This window comes from Microplitis demolitor, chromosome 3 (assembly GCF_026212275.2).
Source record: "Microplitis demolitor isolate Queensland-Clemson2020A chromosome 3, iyMicDemo2.1a, whole genome shotgun sequence".
NCBI classification, from domain to species: Eukaryota; Metazoa; Arthropoda; class Insecta; order Hymenoptera; family Braconidae; genus Microplitis; species Microplitis demolitor.
Window position 1 is genome coordinate 7722774 of NC_068547.1, and position 24388 is coordinate 7747161.

Here is a 24388-nt window from a genome sequence, read left to right on the forward strand (position 1 = left end):
GTCAAGTAATTTTTTAACCGGCACGTCATGGTCACAAGACCGTCAGTAAACCGTTCATAAAATGACGGACCGTCACAACTGTGGCGACAGCTTACAACCGCCTTTCTAACTTTTATAAAAATTCAAATTTTGAAACCGCCATTTTAGTAAAAATACCGCGAGATAAAAGTGCGAAGGGAAAAATACATTTTTCATTCATTTGTAAAAAAAATTGCATCTAGTCATCTAGTTGGTTGTAACTGAAAAAATTCTTGACCAAGCCTAAATTTGAGACTAAGAATTTAATGACGGCCCGAAATGGCGGACTTTGACCGAAAAATTTGTAACGGTCATTTCGCATTAGAACAGGCTCGTCATTTAGGTCCGTCAGTCACAAGACTGTCAGCGGAGCGTCTTATGACCAAAACTCAAAATGACGGTCATTCAGCATCACTAGCCCTGTCTGTTGTCAGAATGTATGGGTTTGAACCAACCCTAATAGTCATTTTAGCTTGAAATTGACTGTAATTTGACACCAAAATTGCCTGAAATTTGCTACCCGAATTTGCCAACAATTTGGCAGTAAAAGTTGAAGAGAAAAATTTTCGGTTAATTTTTGCTGAATTAAGCGTAAGTTAACTTCAAGCAAGTTACATTCAAGCTACTGCGGTATTCTGAAGCCAACTTGAAGGAAAGTATTATACAGCTAAGGTTTGCCAAAAACTTTCTTGTTAAGTTAGCCGGAAGTGTTGCTCTACAACACTTGTAGAGCAATGTCTGGCTATCAGGGAAACTTTTACGGAAAAGAACAGTCGGTAATGTTCATTCGTACCATTTCAGAAGATAAGCAAATTTATACACAAAATTGTCTATAATTTTAGGGTAAAAATATAAACAATTTTTGGAATTAAATTAACGATAAATTGACATAAAATTTGCCTGAATTTTTAAATGAATTTGCATTCTAATTCGGGTAGTAATTTCACGTCAATTTCAATAGCATGTACACACAAATTGTCGTAAAAAAAGGAAAAGTCCGAAGTTGACAGAAATTTGAGGAGAAATTAAAGGAAACTTTTGCTAAAGCAAGCTGTGCTATTAAGGAATATATGTTCTCCTCAAATAGTTACTGAAATTGACAGCGTTCGTGCCTAAAATAAATTACTTCCTCCTCCTACGAAAATAAAATTCAGTTGATACTTTAAGAGACAGAAAATAATTTACGATTAGGATAAATTAATGGCAGTCTACTAAGCCACCCTAGCTATTAGGATATGTAGTCAGAAAACTAAACAACAAAAGTTGACGTATACTTGCTGTCAATTCAAAAGGAATTGACTCAGCAAATATGGAAGTTAATTTCTACAAAATCTACGACCGGTATGACGTCCCTAATAGCCACTTTGCGTTGAAATTGACGGTAATTTGATGTTGAAATTACTTGAAATCTACTGCCCGAATTTGCGGACAATTTCACAGCAAAAGTTGAAAATAAAAATTTAAGGTTAATTTTTTTTCAATTTGAAGGTAAACTTGTACGAAAAAAAAACGGTCGGTAATGTTCATTCTTACCATTTCAGAAAGTAAGCAAATTTATACATAAAATTGTCTACAATTTGAGCGTAAAAATATACTTAACAATTTTTCAAGTCAAATTAACAATAAATTGATATTAAATTTGCATAAAAATTAAAGACAACTTTTTTCTAGTCAACTTTTGAAGTGAACTTGCATTGTAATTCAGGGTTAAATTCACCTCAAATTCAATAGCAAGTTGTATACAACTTGTCGTAAAGAATTGAAAATTCCAAAGTTGGCGGAAATTTGAAGAAAAATTCAACGAAACTTTTGTACAGTAAACTTTTGCTCAAGCAAACTGTGCTGTTAGGGGTATGACACGACAAAATGAATGCAAGCTTTCATTGAGTAACCCTGTGGCTATTGAGGTGATAAAAAATACTTATTCTGAAATGGCTGGAAATTTTTCGAAACTGGAATAAAATGGAAGCTTAAATGTTCAAAATCGGTAAACTAATATATTGCGTTACTATATCCAAATGTGTGTAAAAAAACGAATCATTTTTTATGTCGTAGATACATGTTCTCACGTTTTTAATATGACAAGGTTAATTGAAAAAAATTTTTTTTATGCCTTTATTTTGCTTTAGTAGTACAATAAACCTAAAATTCCAATTAATGATCAAATTTACCTTTGCTAATAATTCTTCAACACCAGGCGTATGCGATTCCGCATCTTTCAACTTAGTGAAGAGTATGCGCGAAGCAGTATAGGCCCTGCTTAAAAAATCTGATAGATTTTTATAGCTGCATGTGTAAAGCCCTATAATTAATTATCCCTGTTTAGAAAATCTCATAGAATCCGATAGATTCTCATAAATTCCCATAGAGATTTTATAAGAGTGAATGAGTTCTAGGAGAAGTGCTATAGTTAAGTATAGGACCTTATACATACAGCTATAAGAATCTATCGGATTCTATGAGATTGTCTAAACAGGAGGTGGCTGTCGCTCAACTGAGAAGTCGCTAATGATATGTTTCGAGCATTATCGGTAATTAAAACTATTGTGATATTCTCAATATCTGATAAATCCCACCCGTCCATCATTTTTTTCAAGTGTATTTTAAGATTAGTGCTAGTATGACGATCCGATAACTGTTCAATATTTAACATTAGATTTATAGGAGCATATAGTCAACAGCTAAGTAATATAGAGTCAAAGATATGTAACAATCATATGTTCTCGATTTCCAACAATCGATAGCAAATGATAAGCTCATTATACCCAATTATAAATCATGTTTGAAGTCATTAATTAACCTTTGTTTTGTTTTGTGATATAAAATCGGAGCAAGACTGCGTGAAGAGGTAGCCCTATATGGTGGCTCATAATCGGAAGCTAACTTTTTCAATAGGTTTTTAAACCCTCGATCTTCTACGCAGGAAAATGGTTTCTAATTGATGGCTATCATTTCTATAATGAGTTGATCAATTTCCTATTTGTCTATCTTAGGTCTGGCAAATATAAGCCGGTCTTGGTCTAGGATTAAGTGAATGATTTTGTATGTCAGAGCGGGGAAGTTCGGGTAATAAGGGATATGGCGTGTAATTCAATTAAATAAAATATATACGTGTTGAGAGACCAGGGGACTTAGACGGTATAGTGATAATTAAAATAAAGTGGCTATGAGAGTGAGAGTTTAACCATCTTTTGAGTACGGTAATCGGTTGATAAAAATAAATATCTAGTAAATCAATTAAGAGCGTGTAATTTAATTCTCTTTGACAAAATTAAATTTTTAATTCACGGCCAATTACAGCAACTGATCAACCGATTCAAATTGAGGTCTCAAGTTTTTACGGCTCTAGTCAGACACACATGAAAAAATATATATCCAGATATATATTTTTTTCGTATGACCAAAAGTTGATATGCCCATGTATAGTCATATATGCTCCATGTATGGCCATATATGTTTCATATAAGAACTATATACGGCCATACCTGACCATATATGTTTCATTTTTCACGGGATGATATTATGTATAAAAGAACATTAAAGATGTCTTGCTCAAGATGTGTTAATAAAGTTACTTATGCGTATCTTGAGCTAATCTTGCACCAGAAATCACTTGCAGATATTAACGCATATCTTGCAACAGATCTGCTCAAGAAGTGTCATATCAATTTATTTATATATCTCTCTTCTATTTCTGTTACTTTAACCCAAGGTCCTGTATCAAATGCAGTGGTGAAGATAAAGTGACAAAGACAGAAGTGAAATGGATGGTGTATTATGACACTTTTTGAGTAGATCTGCCGCAAGATATGCGTTAGTTTTTGCAAGTAATTTGAAATTTAGACTTTGTCCTAGCGTTAGCAGCAAGACCTATAGTTATATAAAGATGCAGACAACTAGTGTCCTATTGGCCAGGCGTGGGCTAGATTGCTATAAGATTGTTATATAGATATAGATCATTCAAAAATCAAGATTTTCTCAAATATATTCTAACGTAGAGAAATTATTTAGTGGAATAATTTCTTATGTGTACACGTAAAGAAATCTTGTGATTTCTCTTAAATTTATAGTTATGTCTTACAAAACTACAATACTGTATAAAAGATATTCAACGTATTCCAATAATTGGTTGGCTATTCTCAGTCCAGTTTGGATATTTCCGTCAAAAGCATACTCAGTTCAGATAACGATGAAATATATATAAATATATATATATATACATATATATATACACTTCAATTATAGTCCCGGAAATAGAATAATCTTTGAGCTGATGGTGGGGATACGAAAATAGTAGGTTAACTTGGAAAAAAGTCATTCTTTTGATAAAAACAACTACATATACATATATTTTTAAGTAAGTTAAATAAAATTAGTATATATTTCGTATATACTGTAAATCCAATATAATTGTTATATTCTTGATCAACATCATAATCGTTTTATAAATCCGTAAAGGTGTTTTTTTATGTTTCTATTATAAAAAACTATACCAAAAAATTAAAAATTTTTGAGAATGACAAGAACAAATATTTTTTATCAGGAACCAAGTCCTTGAATTTACAGTACACAGAAAAGCTATCGAATGAAGTTTTTTGTATTAGAAGGTCCAAGTTTTACAAGATTAAAACGACCTATGATTTAAAAAATCATCATGTAACCAATGTTATGATCATATGCATCTGTTAACTCTTTTGAAAATGACGAAGACTTTAACGAATTTCGAGAAATCATATTTTATAAATATAATTTTTTTCGTATTCTATAGACAGAGGCATTTCTATGAGGCTGAAAATACATAACAAAACGGAGTATTTGCTTGTACAAAACGGTCAGCTGCTATTACACCAAGCGCGCAGCCGATCGATGGCCTAGTAGCGCTTTATACAGGTAGAGAAACTCTCTCCCTCTCTACTTGTTTTTCGTTCGAATCGACTGAATTCTCTTTTCTCATTCGTGCTTGGCAATCCCACTCTTATACGCCGCATTCCCTTCCCCTGATATTAATCGCTCCTTACTCTTACCCCGCTTTAGCACTACCACATTACGTTGATTCAACCTCTTCTATCTTTCTAGCTTTCTCACTCGTTATCTACCAAACAGTCAAACGCGTCATAGTGCGCGTGTTGTTACCAATCGGTCCTTGCAATTTCTTTTTAACCATTATCGTCGATGACTTTTTTCCATTTCTTTAACCTCTCCTCAAATTCTTTCTTACACTTTATTCTTTACTATAAGTTTCATTTTTTCATAACATTATTCCACAATTATCTACTCCATTTCAGTTTTTTTACGTTTATTTACTCTTTCTGTACATTGCTGCATTTCCTTGTGTCCTACTCAATAATCCACCAACCTCACTGCCAAGCTGTTATATTTCCTTCACTCTAGTACCGGTGTTAAATCTGTTCTCAAGTGTTAATCGGAAAAGTTAAACTATTTCATATCTCAATACATGGTAAGATAATTGGTCTGAAAAAAGCAACTTTTTTGTTTCTTCTTGTGTTGTAATCACTAATTTATTTGCATTAATATATATTATCACTGTGACACCATTGTTATCTTCCTGGGCTTAAGCGATGACTTGTTTCACGGTTTAAATTAATGATGGAGACAATAATTGAAGAGGTTAGTGAAACAGTTATAGCATTGGTCAGACATTGATATTCTGGAGATATTGTTGAGTGGTTCCTCAGTATTAATTGCTGTAGATTAATTTTAAAAATTTTCATAAAAATAATGACACACCCAAGTTCGTATTGCTCTGCGCGTTACATGTGCCACAGTAGCTAGAGCAATGGCGAGGTTTAGAACTCGTGTCTAGATCAATAACGTTCCGTGAAGAATTCCACAATGTGACTACTATATTGTATTCAGGAGAACTTGACGTAATTCTTTCATCGTCATTACTAAAAAATAATCGATTTTACGCTGTCATATATTTTCATAGACAATAATAGGATTATAACATAAAATGGGGTTTTTATTCGTTTCGCATTATTAATTAGTAAGTATTTCAAGCTTATTATTATTGACATAAATTAATAATCTGATCATACGATTCGTATTTTTACACTTTAGATAATCAATAACTTCTCGAATATATTCGTAGATTATTCTGTTCTTTTTATGTTTTAAGAGGTAATTGAAGTAATGATGTCACTGCTGTGCTCCAAAAGCCTCGTGACCGATATGTCAACGAAGCTTGAAATACATATTATAACAAAATTAAACATTGATACTTTTATTATATATCACATCAAAATTTCGTTACTTTTATCAATAGCAATTATAAAATTACTGACGATATATTTTTGACTTGAGCCAATCAATAAACAGTATAGAAAGCGTACTTAAGTAATTAAATTGATAGTATTAATATATGAGTTCACAACTTTTAAAATTCGTGTTTTCGTACTCAATATTCTACACAACCTAATCCCTGGAAAAAAGATTAGGTCTAACAAGATACATTCAGATTTAGTTAGGCTTGTAAGACCAAACCTTTCATTTGTATTTATCTGACTAAATTTGGCCAGATCCAACCAGATATAAGTAGATATGGTATAATGGAAATATTGAATCAATTCGAGATCTTATAGAATGTCCTAAGTATTTTGTAAAATCTATTCAAATAACGTTATTAATCATCATATTTACAAATACTCATAGGTTTCAAAATATAAAAGAAAGATTTAAAATAGTGTCTAAAAACATTTATTACATTTTTTCGGTTCTTTGTGAAGACATTTGTGCGGACCTAAACACAAATATAAGAAAAATTTCAACCATCATAATAAAATCTTATAGCAATCTAGCCCAAGCCTGGTCACCAGTACATTAGTTGTCTACATCTTTGTATAACTATAGATCTTGCTGTAGACGCTGGTGTAAAGTTTAAATTGCGAATCTTGTACAAGACTTTAAAATAACTTTGTGCTATATTGTACTTCAAGAATTGTGAAAAAAAATGAAGTTATCTGGCATAAGGTACATTAGTACAGTGACTGGAGCTCATCTTACATCAGAAATTACTTGCAGGCACTAATGCATATCTTGCGGCAGATCTGTTCAAAAAGTGTCATATTACACCATCCATCTTACTGCTGTCTCTGACACTTCATTTTCTCCATTGGAATACGATATAGGATCCTGAGTTAAAATGACAGAGATAGAATTAAGATACATAGACAGTGTAATATGAGACTTCTTGAGCAGATTTGTGGCAGAATATGCGTTAGTGTCTGCGACTAATTTCTGGTGCAAGATTAGTTCAAGATACGCGTAAGTTTACTAACACATTTTGAACAAGACATTTTCAATGTTTTTTTATACAATATCATGTGCAAGTCCTACAATAATCTTGTCTTAGAATCTTGCATTAATACCTTGTGACAGATTGATAGGTATACAGAGACGCAAACATTTACGGGTCTTCTGTAAGATACTTTTATAAACATAGTACTACAAGATTATTTTATATACGTCATTTTGGGCAAACCCATGTAATATCTGTCAAAAGACTTTTGTTACCAGTAAGTTGACCATCAACTTGTGATAGACATCATTACATAGGTTTATATTAAAATTTTATTTTTTGATATAAGCACCTGTGAGAAATGAATCATACATGGACATATATGAGTGCTCCATGTATGGAAATTGGCCAGACATGGCCATATATGACCAGACATGTCCATACATGACCGTGTATGTCCATATATGACCATACATAGCTTGATATGGTCATATATGACTTGATATGACTATGTATAGGAATTTTAACTAAATTAAAAAAAAAGATTTTTTTTCATTGTTTTTTAATTATTTTGGCGACGCGGAGATTATCAGATATACGAATAATTGCATTCCTAATCAAATTAGAAATTTTTAATTCAGAAAAAAAACGCTAGACTTATTAATGACCGTACCTGCTTTAGTCGGATTCGAACCCGGGACCTTATGCATGAAAGACCGAGGCTTTAACGACTAGGTTACGCAACCGACATTAACAACTGTTTAGTTGAGCTACATAAGATTGAAAGAATATATTCACTTCTCAAAAAGCAGAATGTAATCATCAATTTGCAATTATTAATATCAAAAAAATTTCTTATATTTTTTTTGCACTACAACATCCTGTATGTAAGTAATTGTGATAGTCAGCTCAAACTTATTTTAAAAATCTGTATGTCTACATATGACCATATATTACTATATATAGACATATATGATACATAAGAAGGTATACAAACATATAGTGCGCTATCATCTACGATAATACATCATTACACATTAGGAGTATGCGAATAGTTCAAACTCACGAATTATTTATTTCGCATCAAATCAAGCTATTCATATTTGAAAATCATTTGAAACTTTTAAATGTTATGTGCGCCCTTTATCGTAGGTTTGCATTAGAAATACATGCACAATTATGTATTTTGTTTCCATTCAATTTTATAAACAATATTTCAATGTATTAACAATAGAAAATTAAGCTCAATAACTTAACTTTTATATCTCATATTAATAATTAAAGATTAAGTGCATTTCTATCGATAATTATTGATCAGAAGTTATTTATACAGTTCGATTAGTGAAAAGTTATAGTCAGTTTTATCCATTCCAATAATTAGAACGTTTTAGTAGTGAATGAGAAGATAATAATCCGTTTAAAAATATGCAATGTCCTTGAGTAAAAAGGATAATTCGAATTTCATTGCGATGTAAATATTTTCATAAGAGGTATTATTTAAAACTATTTGAATATTTGTAATCATTCAATATGATTTGAATGGTATTATTATTTCCATTAGTAAAGTCCATTTTTTATTTTTAATATCGATTTTCTACAATTCTTATCTAGACCATAAGGACAGATGACCTCTTTAACGTATCCTAGATCTACAAAAAATAACTTTCGCTAAATCATATGTTCTCTGAGTATTCCGATAGTCATATATCTATAATTGTACAATGGACTGAAATAAACATAATTGTTCAACTGCCGTTCAGATCTTGAACAGTTTAAATTTAATCGCAGTCGACATACTTATCTCAACATAGCTTCCTTTCATACTGTGTCATAGCCTTGAATCTGGTAGCAGATTAACAATTGCAATAAAGTTTGAGTTGAAAATTGGATCTAAACTAGTGTTTTTCGTGAAATGAATTATCGAACATAAAGACATTGAAAAAAAAGTACTCTGCCAGATCTGAGTTACAGTAACTTACAGAAATTTACTGGACATAACGATAAATTATGGCATTGTACTGTAAAATACCACGTTTGACCGTAATTGATAGTAAAGTATTGTATTTTACTACAGAATACCGTAGTCTACAGCTAAAAACAGAATTTTCCCAAAATGTTAGAATACATTTTCAGGATACGGTACCATAAGTACTGTATTTTACACTGTTGGATCGGTAGGTTTTTACCGTAGATACCGTAATTTTTTTGAATACCGTAACTTTGAGTAACTTCCGTGATATACGGTATCTATTGTTAGTCTATTTACCTGCTGTAAAAGTAACGGTAAATTTTGGTAATTCACCGAAATAGGGATCCGTCAGGGTAAAAATGAATATATAGTGAGCGCAGATATGATCATTGACCATTTGAGGATTACTAAAATTTATTATATCATTATCAAACCCATCGACATTTTTAGTTTTATTTTTTAACCAAAATTTAATAAGATGTAGTAAAAATAATGAATGGGAATTTGCGGTGTATAGTAATTTTGGCCTTGCACACTTTTGCCTTTTATCGGAAACTGCTTGCTTCTCCTTCTGCCTTCATTGAGCAGTTGAGGTGAAACTCTAGTGACCACTAATCAAATTGGTTGAATACGTGACTGGTTCGTGTGCTCATAGTAATATTTCATGATCAGAATTATACTCAGTCTGATGCAGCACAAGAATGCCAGCACCGTAACTAGTCGTGTGCGGAGGATATTGATTCATATGCACACACGAATGAGTGATGTCCTACATAAGACTGACTATGATATGTTACAACACTGGTTAGCGTTTAGCACAGGAACTATTCATGTTCATGTCACCATCATGAGCCGTGTGCAGCACATGAATGGTTCCTGTGCTAAATACTATCCACGGCTGTGATATACAGTTGTAAGTCTTGTGCAGGACATTATTCATTAGTGTGCGCACGTGAATTAAGTACCTTCCACACACGACTGATTATGGTGCTGCAATTCTTGTATTATACCAGACTGAGTACGGTTCTAAGTATAAACTGTTACTGTGATCACACAAACTAGTGCGCTGGTCAGTAACTGGTCATCTTAAAATTTTTCTATGTAGTATGTAGTATTTGCTATTTTCTTATTCTCATGATAATATAGGAATTTTGAAAATGGAATAGCTTCGCTGTTTAAAAAATACGGTTTCAAATATTATTCAACTGTTTTTTTTAAATCATAAGATCATTATGAATCTTATGTTCGAATCAAGGTTACACGTCGATTGATCTCTATTTCAACGGGCATAAATATACATACGTTTTGTTAATTTTGTACATGACATAAAAGCCCCAACAGTGCTTTATACTCGATTGATAGTTTTTACGTAATCCACTTACATTAACTTATCTTCACAGGGTATTTACTCTACTAGTATGGTATAAACATACCTTAATTTAAAAAGAGCTGTCTTATGAATAAGCTTGATATTATTTTTAATACTTGAGTTTGCATTTTCATAATAAAAAATTTCATTAAAGTCCGGTGGTTAGTTCAGATGTGACTAAGCACAATATTTTCCGAGTCTCAACAACAGCAGCAGAATAAGCGTAATAGTTGTATCATTCAGGCTCAAAACTTTTATTACATAAACGGAATTTACAATCTCCAACGGCTAACTCTTGTGAAACCCTATTATTGAATACATTTTATATCATAAGCATACAATTAATTTAAAAATAAGAAAAATGTACTAAAATAAAGATTTTTAAACTTCTAAATCGATGCTTTTTATTTTTTTCTTGATCAAACTTTTGTAAAAAATTTTTAATTGAAGCAAAATTAAAAATTTTAAAAATAGTATTCAAGATTGCCGAAATTATTTATACGGCATGTGATCTCTTTTTTTCGTTCTTAACATGTATCTTTTCTTCGTATTTTAATCGTACAGGACTTTTTTGATTATAGCTTCAAAATCGAAGATAACCCAAATAACGGAAACGACATCACGCACACGCCGCTGGAAACGGCCTATTCGCGTGAAAGTAATCGTATTTTGTACGTTCAACCAACGTCATGATTGATCCAAGTTCATCAGATGAAGAACCCGAAGAGGACCAAAACGCACAGCGTGGAGCAGCCAGCGGGAGTCGGGCTACCGGAAGTAGTCATGGTTCTAGACGTCATCCCAGTGCTGGAAGTGGAGGCTCCGGTGCGGGTGCCATGGGTGGAGGCAGTGCCGCCGGATTTACTGCATCACCTGGAGGTCAGAGTCAAGGCAGTGGAGGATCACCAAGCTTGCATGGTGGATCACATGGACGTCAAGCAGGAGTAAACCAAGGCCCTGCAGCCCAAGAAGCTGCAGGCTCTGGATTAGATGTCCCTAACTTGTCAAGTGCACGCAATTCGCTGTCACCATCAATGAGCGCTACCCAAGATGCTGCGAACTATGCAAAGTCGGTGCAAAGGCCTACTAGCCCATCACCGTCTGTTGCTAGTGAAAAAACAGAAGTTGATTTACAAGTAAGTTCCAATCGAATAACTCATTCAACTTATTTATTAATTGACAACTTATTATTTTAGGATAAACAAGAACGTGAAGAGGAAGAAAGAAAAACTCGCATACAACTTTATGTATTTATCTCTAGATGTATAGCTTATCCATTCAATGCCAAGCAGCCCACGGACATGACCCGAAGACAAACGAAAATTACAAAGCAACAACTGGAAACATTGTGCTCTCGTTTCCAGGTACATAATTTTATTCTTTTTTTTTTTTTTTTTTTAATATTGAAAAATCTATTTTGGTAATATGATGTAGAGTTAGGTTTCATAATTTTAATATCTGAGATCTATGAAGCCATGCAATGAAAATTTCTGATTTCTTTAGAAGCCTCACAGAGAGTCTTGAATTTTTCACCTATAACCTTTCAATGCATTTAATCAAATATATAGGTATTTTAAATAATGTTAATTAAGTCAGAAAGTTTTTACAATATTAAAATATTAAAAATTTATAAAAATACGATTGCAAGTCTGTAGTTGATGAGAATGAGTAAATTTTTTTTTATCCTGCATCAAAACTGCAAGTTTCAGAGTTTACAGCTAGTCAAAACAAACTGATTTTAGTTCATTATTATGGACATTCATGAGCAATTTCGTGAATTGAAAATATTTTAAATCAGTGGATGTAAACAAAAGTGTTTCCGCTCGTTGCGGGTCAAATTAAATGATCGTTCTTACCCTATTACTATGTCATTTGTTTGTTAGTTAATTCAGTTGAACTCTCAGAGCATTTATACCCTATTTGAATAAGACAGCGGCCGTAGAAAGGGGTTGGGATCAACCGGTGTAAAAACCGACGGCTTTGTTTCATTAATTACTTCAGTTGAAGTTGAGCATTAACAAACCGGCTTATCTCGAAAAAATGAAGTTCAAAGAGGTTTACCTTCCGAACAACAAGCAAGCATCTGCTTGTCTACTTGTTCAAAATTTCATTGATTATAGTTATTATAGCAACGTGGCAGAAACTATCGTAGAGAATAAGGCGAAACAGTATATTACCACTTTTTGATGTCGCGTTTAACTAGTGAAAGGGACTGATATCGTGGGCAGACTATCCATGTGTTACTCTGTACAGAGTCTTTATTTCTGGAGAAAGCCAGAGTGATGGTTCAACAAAGTTTGGATTTGTGGTAGTTGTGCAGAGACCAAATACACTTATAGGGTGTATTTATATGAAAGCACTTTCAGGAAATATCTACCCTTGATCACTTGATTATATCCATAGACCAGGACTGTCGTCTGGAGAAAAAGTAGGGACCCCGGTCGTGTGTGTACCTTTTAATTGGGCGAGGTAAAGGCTTCACGAGGACTAAGCTTCGAAAGTACTCGTCTTCAAAGGCTAGCGGGTTCGCTAAATTAACTATTTCAGTTTAACTTTTGGATGTCGCCCAAAAGAGGCAGGGGAAGAGAACATGTCTCCGTTTGGCCAACTGTTACACGAGGGAAGCCAAGTGCTTGGGTTTCACAAAAACAGATTTTTAGTGGTTGTTAGTTCGATTTCACGTGCAAATATAATCTCTTTTTGAAGAGGCCTGTTAACCAGTTAAGGTAACTAATGTCATGGACAAAATATCCATCTTGTTCTGTCCTAAGACAGTCCAAAGAACTTTTTTCTTTTAACAATTGTGGTTAGATCACAAATGTTAATGGAGTGCTTATCGACTACGCCTACGGAAAACATCAATCTCTAATCAGTCAATTGATTATATTTACGTACTAACTGCCATTCTCGCGTGGGTCAGATAAAAGGTATACCCGCACCACGTGTATCTTCTGATGAACGAGAAATAGATTTTGTAAGGAGTTTGTTACAACAGAATTTAATAAGTATGACTTCACACAAAAAAGAAAATGATTCCTTTGTGCAATGCTTTTCTTATTTATTTCTATTCAATTGTGAATTTCAAACCACAATTTGCGCATACTCTAATAATTTTCCGCTCTATAAGCTTTAAATTTAACTGATTTTGACTAGCTGTTGACACTAAAACTTGTTTTCAATGTCAGTAATCATGAAACGGGATGAAACCATATGATTACAGTCTACGGTTAACGTTAGCTCTCGCTACTGCTCGGGCAGCCGACTGCACACTAGTCTGAAATCATTTTATTTTGTTCCATGTCACACAATATACTAATTTATTATTTTTATTTTTGTAGGCTTTTTTGAAAGGAGAGACACAAATTATAGCAGATGAAGCTTTTCACAATGCTATTCAGAATTATTTCGACGTATTCTTAAAATCAGAAAGAGTTGTAAAAATAGTACAAAGCGGAGCTTGTTCCCAGCACGACTTTCGAGAGGTGTTCAGGAACAATATCGAAAAACGTGTTCGCAGCCTCCCGGAAATCGATGGGTTGAGCAAAGAGACTGTTCTTACGTCCTGGCTGGCCAAATTCGATTGTATTTTTAAAGGAACTGGTGATGAAGACACCAAGAGGCCATCTAGGATGCAACAGCAGTCTTTAAATTCGGAGCTAATATTGTCGAAAGAGCAACTTTACGACATGTTTCAACAAATCCTTGGCATAAAAAAATTTGAGCATCAGCTTCTGTTCAACGCCCTTCTGTTGGATTCAGCCGACGAGCAGGCTGCCGCCATCAGGAGGGAGCTGGACGGTCGCATTCAGAAAGTTAATGAAATGGAAAAGGTAAAAAAAAATTATTGAAAATATCAATATGCAATCAATAACCACTGCTTTTTTTTTCTTTTTTAGAATCGAAAGCTCATGCCGAGGTTTCTCCTTAAAGAGATGGAGTCGCTCTACATTGAGGAGCTCAAGTCGTCTATCAACCTACTAATGACTAATTTGGAGTCATTACCGGTCTCCAAGGGTTCGATAGACAGCAAATATGGGCTGCAGAAGCTGAAGCGCCGTAGTGACCGCTCCCGCTACCGCACCCAGGGCTCTCTCGCTAAACTGGAGGGCGACTCCGCTGACTCCGATCCGCAACTCACAAAAATGGATGTGGGCTTAAGTTTTTCAATGGAAGTTGTTGTTATGGAGGTTAAAGGTCTTAAAAGTCTCGCACCAAATCGCATTGTCTATTGTACTATGGAGGTAGAAGGTGGCGAGAAACTCCAAACTGATCAAGCTGAAGCCTCTAAGCCAATGTAAAAGATTTTGAAAAAAATTTCAACCTTTAATCATAATTATGTATAGAATAAAGAATAAATATACTTTCCCTATTTTAGGTGGGATACTCAGGGTGACTTTACAACGATGCATCCCTTACCAGTAGTAAAAGTTCGTTTATATACAGAAAATCCTGCAATATTAGCACTTGAAGACAAGGAATTGGGTAAAGTCATATTACGACCTACCCCATTATCTTCAAAAGTTCCCGAGTGGCACCGTATGAACGTCCCAAAAAATAATCCGGACCAAGATTTACGAATTAAAATAGCTTGTCGAATGGATAAGCCACTCAATATGAAACATTGCGGTCATCTCTATGCTATGGGAAAGTCAGTATGGAAAAAATGGAAGAAACGGTATTATGCTCTAGTTCAAGTCTCGCAGTACACATTTGCGATGTGCTCATATAAAGAAAAAAAGAGTGAGCCGTCGGAAATGATGCAGCTCGATGGCTATACAGTGGACTATATTGAAGCCGTTTCTGCTAATATAATGTTTGGCACAGAGTTAGAAGGTGGAAGGTAAATATATTACAGCATGTCTCTATGGAATGTCATTGAGTTATTTATTCATACCTTTCTCCACTTGTTTTGTTTCAGGTACTTCTTCAACGCCGTCCGCGAAGGAGACAACATTGTTTTTGCCTCGGACGACGAGAATGAGTGCCATTTATGGGTTATGGCTATGTACAGAGCGACTGGTCAATCTCATAAACCTACACCACCTGTTTCCGTAGCTGACAAAAACTCTACTATTAGCAAAATACAAGGAGATGCCGATAGAGCTAGAAAACATGGCATGGAAGACTTTATAAGTGCAGATCCATGTAAATTTGATCATGCAAATCTCTTCAAATTTCTTCAAAATTTAACTCTTGACTATAGGCTTAATGATCCTTATTGTTCTTTGGGATGGTTTTCGCCGGGTCAAGTTTTCGTTTTAGACGAGTATTGTGCGAGGTAATGCAATAATGAAAATTCATGACCGTCGATATTCTTAATATATTATTTTTTTGATATTTATCTCATTGTTTGTTGATTTAGATATGGAGTTCGTGGCTGTTTTAGACATCTCTGTTATCTGAGTGATCTTTTAGATCGTGCAGAACGTGGTTGTATGATAGATCCCACATTGATCCATTATAGTTTTGCATTCTGCGCGAGTCATGTCCATGGTAATCGTCCAGATGGAGTAGGATCTATAACACACGAAGAGAAAGATAAATTTCAGGAAATCAAAGAACGTTTAAGACAACTGTTAGAAAAACAAATAACAAATTTCAGGTAATAATGTTGGATTAAGATTTTTTTATGATTTTGTCTTGAAATCCTTTCCATCTTCAACACCATTAATGATTGGAAATCATTCTCTTATCAGACGCTCGTGAATGTTTCATTCAGTTAAATTGTCAGTCGGTAGCAAGTGTAAAGTTACTTTTTACTGATGTTCTTATAGAAAAATGGTAATCAATGCAATTAAAGAGAACGCTGACAATTGTTTATTAAACACCAAATTTAATATCATCTAATTTTTTTGTGACTTTATATTTAAATGGAGAAAATTATTTATTCTTTTATTAAAGCGTTCACAAGCTATACAATACATACTCAAAATGTAACAGTGCGGAATTGAACTCATTATATTAACTATCAAGACTAACTTTTTACTTATATTAACTTTCTATTACTTTCGAATGCACTGAATGCTTTAGTATATTTAGAATATTACCGATGAAGTTTGTTGGAGTTAATATCTTTCTGGCGGAACCGATTTGTCATAATTTACCGTAAATTACAGTAAATGTCACTGCACCGCGAATTATGACAAATTATCGCCCTTACGCCATAGTACCGAAATAACAAACTAAAATATAATACCGTAAATTACGGCAAAGTTGCAGTATTTTATGATCAGCACGATGTTCAGGTTCATTATGTATTTTGTTGGTGTATCGTGAGCAGTATTTCACCGAAGAGTACCGTAGTTTTACCGAGAAATCCCGAATTTTTCAGAAGATTTCGGTACATTACTGTAATTCGGATCTACCAGGGCTGCTAGTATCTCAGAAGAGTCAATCAGAATATCCTGCTTAAAAAATCCGATAGATTCCTATAGCTATATGTATAAGACCCTATACTTAACCATAGCACTTCTCATAGAACTCATTCATTCCTATAAAATGTCTATGAGAATTCATGAGAATCTATTGGGTTCTATGAGAATTTCTAAACAGGATATTTATTACCTTATAAAAGGAGGGTAGATCAGTAATTTTATGTCTCTGAGATAATTCGATCATTCCTACATTGATCCTCACTTCATTTTCACTTATTTTGATGTATTTACAGCTCCAATAGTGAACTTCATTGTTATTTACCCGATACCGAACAAATTTCATTCATTTCTGTGCATCGCAAAAACGACGAACAGATGACATTTCCACATTCTAATATAGGTCTAACTAATGTTACATATTATTGTTCCACCCAAAGCTCTTTTTACTTTTGCTAGTCTATGTACGAGTACATGTAATAGTACCCTATCTATGAGACTAACAAAATTTGATTTACTATCTATCATAAATACTAAGGTTTTTCACCACAGTTAATTCATTAAGACGTTAGTTTCCAATTTAATATTGTCCTTAGAAATTGATCTTTCCACCACGTCCGAATACCATTACCTGACATGTTTTAACATTAAATAGTTTTTCTTTCCTATGACACTACAATATACTTACAATAATTTTTTTGAGCTCAAGGGGCTCGAAAACACTAAAAAGTTTTCAGGCTGGCCCACCAGAACTTAAAACAATTGAAATCCTTCATGGTTCACTATCAACTAGATTTCACTGTAATATTTTCTTTGTGTACAAGTGTTTTCAGATGACTTTTTCCTGAGAACAGTTTTCGAGATGAAATTTGTTAAGTATCTGATTTATCCGTTCGCATTATTTACAGGTATAGTTTTCCATTTGGTCGTCCAGAAGGTGCTCTGAAGGCAACTTTATCTCTCTTAGAACGTGTTCTTATGAAAGACATATCGACACCAGTTCCACCTGATGAAGTTCGAGGAATGATTAAATCATGTTTAGAAACTGCAGCACTTGTTAATTATGATATGTTATCGGCTGCAGCAAAAATAGAAGATGAATACAACACTGAATGTGCTCCTCCAGGAAAAAAACTAGAGGATCTGATAAGATTAGCTGAACTTTGCGTCGACTTACTACAACAAAATGAAGAACATTATTCGGAGGTATTAGTTAGGTTTTTAGAACTGAGTGTTGATTGTTAAGGGCTTTCGAGGTAGAGGGAAAGCATGCTATCAAACAGATTCAGGTAAGGGTCTGAAACCTCCTCAGAAGACAATTGTAATTTTTATTAACAAAGCATTGATCGATATCGCTTATTCCAATAAATTATTTTAGCATACATTCATTTAGTAGAATTAGTATATAGAGTAGAAAAATAGTTTGTAGTGTCTTTTGAGTCCTCGAGAGCTCTTTGCCCATGGCTGGCGATCCCACCGTCCTGGGCAAAAGAAATATTTTCCACCGTATTTGTGTGTCGTCCAATATTTTCACGTTTCGCTCCTACTACACTGCACCGCAGGCGTTCGCCTGGTTTAGCGACCTCCTGGTGGAGCATGCTGAGATCTTCTGGTCTCTCTTTGCGGTTGACATGGACAAAGTGTTATCTGAACAACCAGCTGATACCTGGGACAGTTTTCCATTATTTCAAATTTTGAACGATTATCTTCGATTAGATGGTAAGTAATAACTTAAAGAAAAGTCAATTTTGTATAATATAGATTCACTAATCAAAACTAAATTATTTAATATCATAATTGTTTAAATAATTTCATACAAATGCAAAACAGACAATTTAAAAAATGGACGATTTCATCAACACCTTAGAGATACCTTTGCACCATTGGTGGTACGTTACGTAGATCTCATGGAAACATCAATAGCACAGTCTATTCACAAAGGATTCGAAAAAGAACGCTGGGAGATTAAAGGAAATGGATGCGCTACTTCGGAAGATCTTTTTTGGAAACTCGATGCTCTGCAATCATTCATTGGTGGTCTTCATTGGCCTGATCAAGAATTTAGGCAACATTTAGAACAGCGTTTGAAGCTCATGGCGTGTGATATGATAGAATCATGCATTCAACGAACTGATACGTCATTTCAACAGTGGCTAAAGAAAGGCGTAACATTCATCTCGACGGATTATATAATACCTTCCGAAATGTGTGCTATGGTTAATGTTATTTTAGATGCGAAGAATCAAAGCTTTAAACTATGTGCAGTTGATGGAGTTGACGTGGTAAGTAGTCATTGATCGTTAATCTAATAGTCGGAAATTTATAGCCTTAATAATCAAGAGGCACTGCATTTTCATATACATGATTCAGTGGTCAACCTACTAGATTTTGAGTCGAATGAATTAAGTTCGAGCTTAATAGACGCTGCGATTTTTCATATAAAAAAAAAAAAAAAACAATTATTCATTCGAGAAACTTATCTTGGTCTGATAGAACACTAAGACAACTGATAATCATAACTTTCTTCTTAACTTTGCGTTATAAAAATTATCGATTTTCAAAAATCAAGCCTTAGGAAACTATTCTGACTAATTTCAAGATGTCCGAGTGTGTGTGTGTGTAAATTCTCTATAACTGATTAACTGATAGGAACCATCCTTACAGCAATCGAAAAAGCTTTTCTGCTGTCAATTTTCCTGTAAATTTAAGATTGATCGATTAAATAGATTCCGAGATAATTGAGAAATACGAAAAAACAAATTTTTTTTCAATATTTCAAAAACGATTAGTCCAACTGACTCCAAAATCCAATCAGCTCTAGAGCATCATAAAACACGTCGAGTGCCACAAAGAATATCTTAATTGCTTAATTTGTTCGAGAAATATCGCGGGAGAAAAAAATAGTAGAAAATGATGTCTTTCCAATATCTTCAAAACTAAACTAATGAATTTAAAAATTAACCAGCTTTGGATTTAATAAAATGCATTGATTATCGCAAGAACCACCTTAATTGGTTGATTCATTAAAAAACGTGCCGGTCACACCAACAATCGTCTTCGTCAGTTGATTCTTTCGAAAGGTATCGTGAAAGAAAAAATTTTTAAAAAATAACAATTTACTTTAGATTTCCCGAGTAACTCTAATTTAAATACTAACAAACGCTATGAAACACTGCAACATATATCTTAACTGTGAGCTGGAATCCTTACTCGTGGCGTCTATCTTTTAGTAATGATGAGAATTAATAAATAAATAAAATATTTTAAATTTTGGTAACATCTATGATTTCGTTATATTGAGTAATTTTTTCATGTAACTTCACATACTCCTGGCGGCAATGACCTTAATTTCCATAATTTACAGTATTCGGAAGAATTTCAGTATTTTATGATAAAAGTACGATATTTTATAGCAAAATTACAGTATTTTCACTTTTAATTCGCAGTAAGAGAACGGTAATTTACGTAAAATGAAGTATTGCATTGTGAAAACTGTAAAAATAAAAATACATACGGTGCCTATGGTGAAAATGCCGTAAATTGCATACATAAAATTCCAATCGTTTAACACGATAAACATAATGGCTTTTATGATTTTAGCATCAGTACCACTCTAAGATTGATGATTTGATAGAGAAAACATCGGCCAGTATGAATCAGGGGATGATCAACAAACTCGTCACAGTTTTAGAAGCAACTTTATCCAAGTTATCACGTTACGATGAAGGCTCATTCATTGGTTCAATTCTTAGTTTCACGGTATAGAAATTATTTTAGCCTAGAAGATTCTTCCGGTAGTCAAATCTTCATTTAAAATAAATGCATTTGTGATTTTTATAAACAGTTATCTTATAACATGTCGTAATTTGAATGTTTAGAAAGTATCTGGCAGTGGTAAAGAAATGGGCCAAGCTTACGTTAACTTTACGAGAAATTGTATGGATCAAATTCGCAGTAAAGTTATTGATGAATTATGGATTTTAAACTTTTTTGAGGTACATTTATTGAACATAAGTGCAATAAATTTAAATGTGTAGTTCAGTTGTTAAATTGATATCGTTATGAATTTTAGCAATGGTATACTGAACAAATAAAAATGCTGTGCACCTGGTTAACGGACAGATTGGATCATAGTCTTCATCTTTATCAGTGTACTTGTTTAGCTCATATTGTAAAGAAAGTTTATTCAGATTTTGAACTTCAAGGAGTGATGGAAGACAAATTGAATTCCAAGACATATCAGACGATAGCGCAAAGAATGCAGACAGAAGAAGCAACTTGTGCCTTAACAATGAGTGCTCAGAATGACGAGTAAGTCGTTTGTAAAATAATACTATACATACGTTCATATGGTCATATGTACTATCAACTAGCCGTCATACTCCGAGTCAAAATCAGATTAGTTGGAGCTTCAAAATCCTAAATTCTTTTGATGTTGAACTTTTCGCTGAATGTAATGTGTTATTTTAGTCTTCAATGTCCCAAAAATCGCGCATGAACGATTAAATCACCATTTTGAAACGGTATTTTAATCCTCCAAGACCTACCGTTCTTTTAAATGGTAACTTCGAATCTGCTCAATTCTTAAGCAAGATATATTATTATTACAATAATGGCTGCATTCTAAGTAGATAAGTAGATTATTTCTCAAGAGTACTTATCGAATTCTTCGGCAGTTTATGTTTTCCAATACATCACTCGTATTTATTGTTCACATAAATCAATTAAACCATAATATTATAGTGGAAAGTCAAAGATTCTAATCATTCGGTTCGAATTTCGAATTCCTTAGTGATATTTGATTTGACTACTTTTCGAACTGATTGTATGCGATCTAATGAGAGCCTTTCTAACCATTAAAATGTATAGTTTTAACCTAAACTTCCCTAATTAAAAGAAACGATTTACAACCTGTGCATAATCGAGGTTACACGAAACGCACACTTGCATTAAACGTAAAGGTGTACCGATACGTATGAATAAACGAACGGCAGATAAAAGTTACGTTTGAAGAAACGTAGGAATGAAGAACTTGATGGATGTATAACATCTGTTCTGATGGACGTAATCTCCGAATAAAGTTTCATTCGATAAACTGAATTTTTGGTTAAAGTAAGATTTGTAGTAACAAAAGAACGGAAAACGAGATATTTGTGGAAATGGAGAAACGGAAAAGGAGACATTTAAATAAGCGCGGGTAACAGAGAACAAGACGTTTGTAGAAACGGAGGGACAAAGAACGTGACATGTGGACAGCGTGCGAAACGGTTAACGTGAGGTTTTTAACATATGTTAGTCACTGTGAACTAACCTCACGTTAACCGTTTCGCATGCTGTCTACATGCCATGGTCTTTGTTCCTCCATTTCTACAAACTCGTTCTCTATTAACTGCGTTTATTCAAATGTCTCATTCTCTGTTTCTCCGTTTCCACAAATATCTCGCTTTCTGTTCTTCTGTTACTACAAATCTCACTTTAACCAAACGTTCGGTTTATCGGAGAGAACTTTATTCGGAGATTACGTTCATGAGAACGGACATTATACATCTATCAAGTTCTTCATTCCTACGTTTCTTCAAACCTAACTTTTATCTGTCGTTTGTTTATTCATATCTGTCGTTACACACTATTAATTTTTTGAATACGTTTTAATGCTTTTTAATACTTTGAATACTTTTGAATCATCCTTCTTATGGACATTTAACACTGCAAATCGTTTCAAATTGTTTCTCTTAATCAGGATTGGTAGAAGTTGACAAAGTTACCATTTCGAGGTTCAAATTATCAATTTATAGTACAAATCATCGTAATTTAAAATGATAATTTCAACTTCCTTGCCCTTTTATACAATTTGAAAGCTCAAATTATTTTTTTAATTTTGACTTAGGAGCTCTGGTCTAGGGGTCGTATGCGAAATTTCGGTCTCCTCACTACCGTGCATTTAGTTTATCCCTTTATTATTCGTTATAAGCTTTCTTATATTCTACACGGAAAAAAATTTACGTTGCAGCAACAGGATTTTCCTGCAGCTGCAACAAATCAGTCATGTTGCAGCAACAGGATTAATACTGTTGTTGCGACTCAATAGTAAAATATAGTTGCACCGTAAAAAATTCTGCGTCATTGTGTCAAAAAGCTTAGTGTTGATTTAACAGAATGAATGTTCAATGTATTAATGATTATTTTCATCATTAATGTTTGATACGAAACTCCTTAGAGTGGTTAAGTGGGAGAAACTGTTTCGATTCAATGACTCCCGAATGAGAGAAAGAGGCGTATGACGGGTAGCCAATGGTATATTTTATTAGTTACTGACGATCGTTTAATCGAAAATTTATTATTATTCTTGACACAGAGGGCTTTCCGAAAATGGGAATGATGACGACGTTGAACGACCGAAAACAAAAGTAACTGTTGTCGAGTCTGCAGGTGCGGATGATGCAAACTATGTCGCCAATCTTACCAATGCAACATCTAATGTTGTTGGAAAAGTTGGAAGTATGTTTGGAAAAGGAATTGGGGGTCTTTCAACAAAATTTGGTGGAGCAAGTTGGTTTTAGATTTATTAAATAGCAAAATCACGAAGGCAACATAATATTAATAATATTTCGCAATTAATAAAAAATGTTATTATCATTATTACTATTATTATAAATAAAAAAAAAAAGATAGAGCAAATTTTAAAGAAACAGAAAGATACTTCTATGCATTGAACTTTAATAACGACACATGAAAACTTAACACATAGTAATATACGATATAATTATTTACTTAAAATTCATAGAAACGAATCTTTGTCTTTACTTACGTTGCAAAAGTAAAAAAAAAAAACGAGCGATGTATTTATTTTGATTGATAATTAAATAGATGTTATATATATATATATATATATATATATATATATATATATATATATATATATATATATACATATATATATATATTAACAATTGAGTGGAGTAAGTAATATTGATTTGTACAACAAAATGTAATGCCTAAAAGTTGAATGTAAGTAATCGAATAATTAAGACCATAAAGTAATAAAAAATTAATTTAAAAAAAAAATAATATAAGAAACTGATGTTCGTTTGCCAATTGTATGAACAATTAAAAGAATGAAAGAGAATTACTCAATATCTATACATATATATATAGTAGGGTAGTTAAAAAAAAAAGTTTTTGTTTCTTATGGTCTTAAAAGCTAGTCTTAAGGACAAAAAAAATTCTCCCGAAAACTTTAGCTCGAAATTTCTGAATCTTTCTAAGAATATAATAAATATTCATTTTCTTATTTAAATTACGTAAAAATAGTATATTGCACATCAAAGAAGGAACGTAGAAGATTTAAACCATACTCGATACCATATGATTGCCTACAGAGCAGGCGAACGTGGCACATGTGT

General features: G+C 33.4%; 1 protein-coding gene across 3 annotated transcripts; it reads left to right on the top strand.

Annotated features, from left to right (window-relative positions):
• The first annotated feature begins 5028 nt into the window (after positions 1 to 5028).
• LOC103569713 (calcium-dependent secretion activator) lies at positions 5029 to 23814 on the top strand. 3 transcript variants are annotated; one of them, XM_053737475.1, is made up of 16 exons: positions 5030 to 5476; positions 5596 to 5646; positions 11196 to 11750; positions 11811 to 11978; positions 13953 to 14444; positions 14511 to 14908; positions 14990 to 15454; positions 15533 to 15892; positions 15977 to 16216; positions 17894 to 18191; positions 18548 to 18704; positions 18816 to 19267; positions 20586 to 20744; positions 20864 to 20980; positions 21058 to 21296; positions 23341 to 23814. In XM_053737475.1, the coding sequence occupies exons 3-16, from the start codon at positions 11304 to 11306 to the stop codon at positions 23543 to 23545; spliced, it is 4197 nt and encodes a 1398-aa protein (XP_053593450.1). In that variant the 5' UTR covers positions 5030 to 5476; positions 5596 to 5646; positions 11196 to 11303; the 3' UTR covers positions 23546 to 23814. The 3 variants fall into 3 exon arrangements, with proteins under 3 accessions (XP_053593451.1, XP_053593450.1, XP_014296080.1); XM_014440594.2 differs by lacking the exon at positions 5596 to 5646; XM_053737476.1 differs by lacking the exons at positions 5596 to 5646; positions 21058 to 21296; positions 23341 to 23814 and having other exon boundaries at positions 5029 to 5476; positions 20586 to 20779; positions 20864 to 20945.
• The last annotated feature ends 574 nt before the right edge of the window (positions 23815 to 24388 follow it).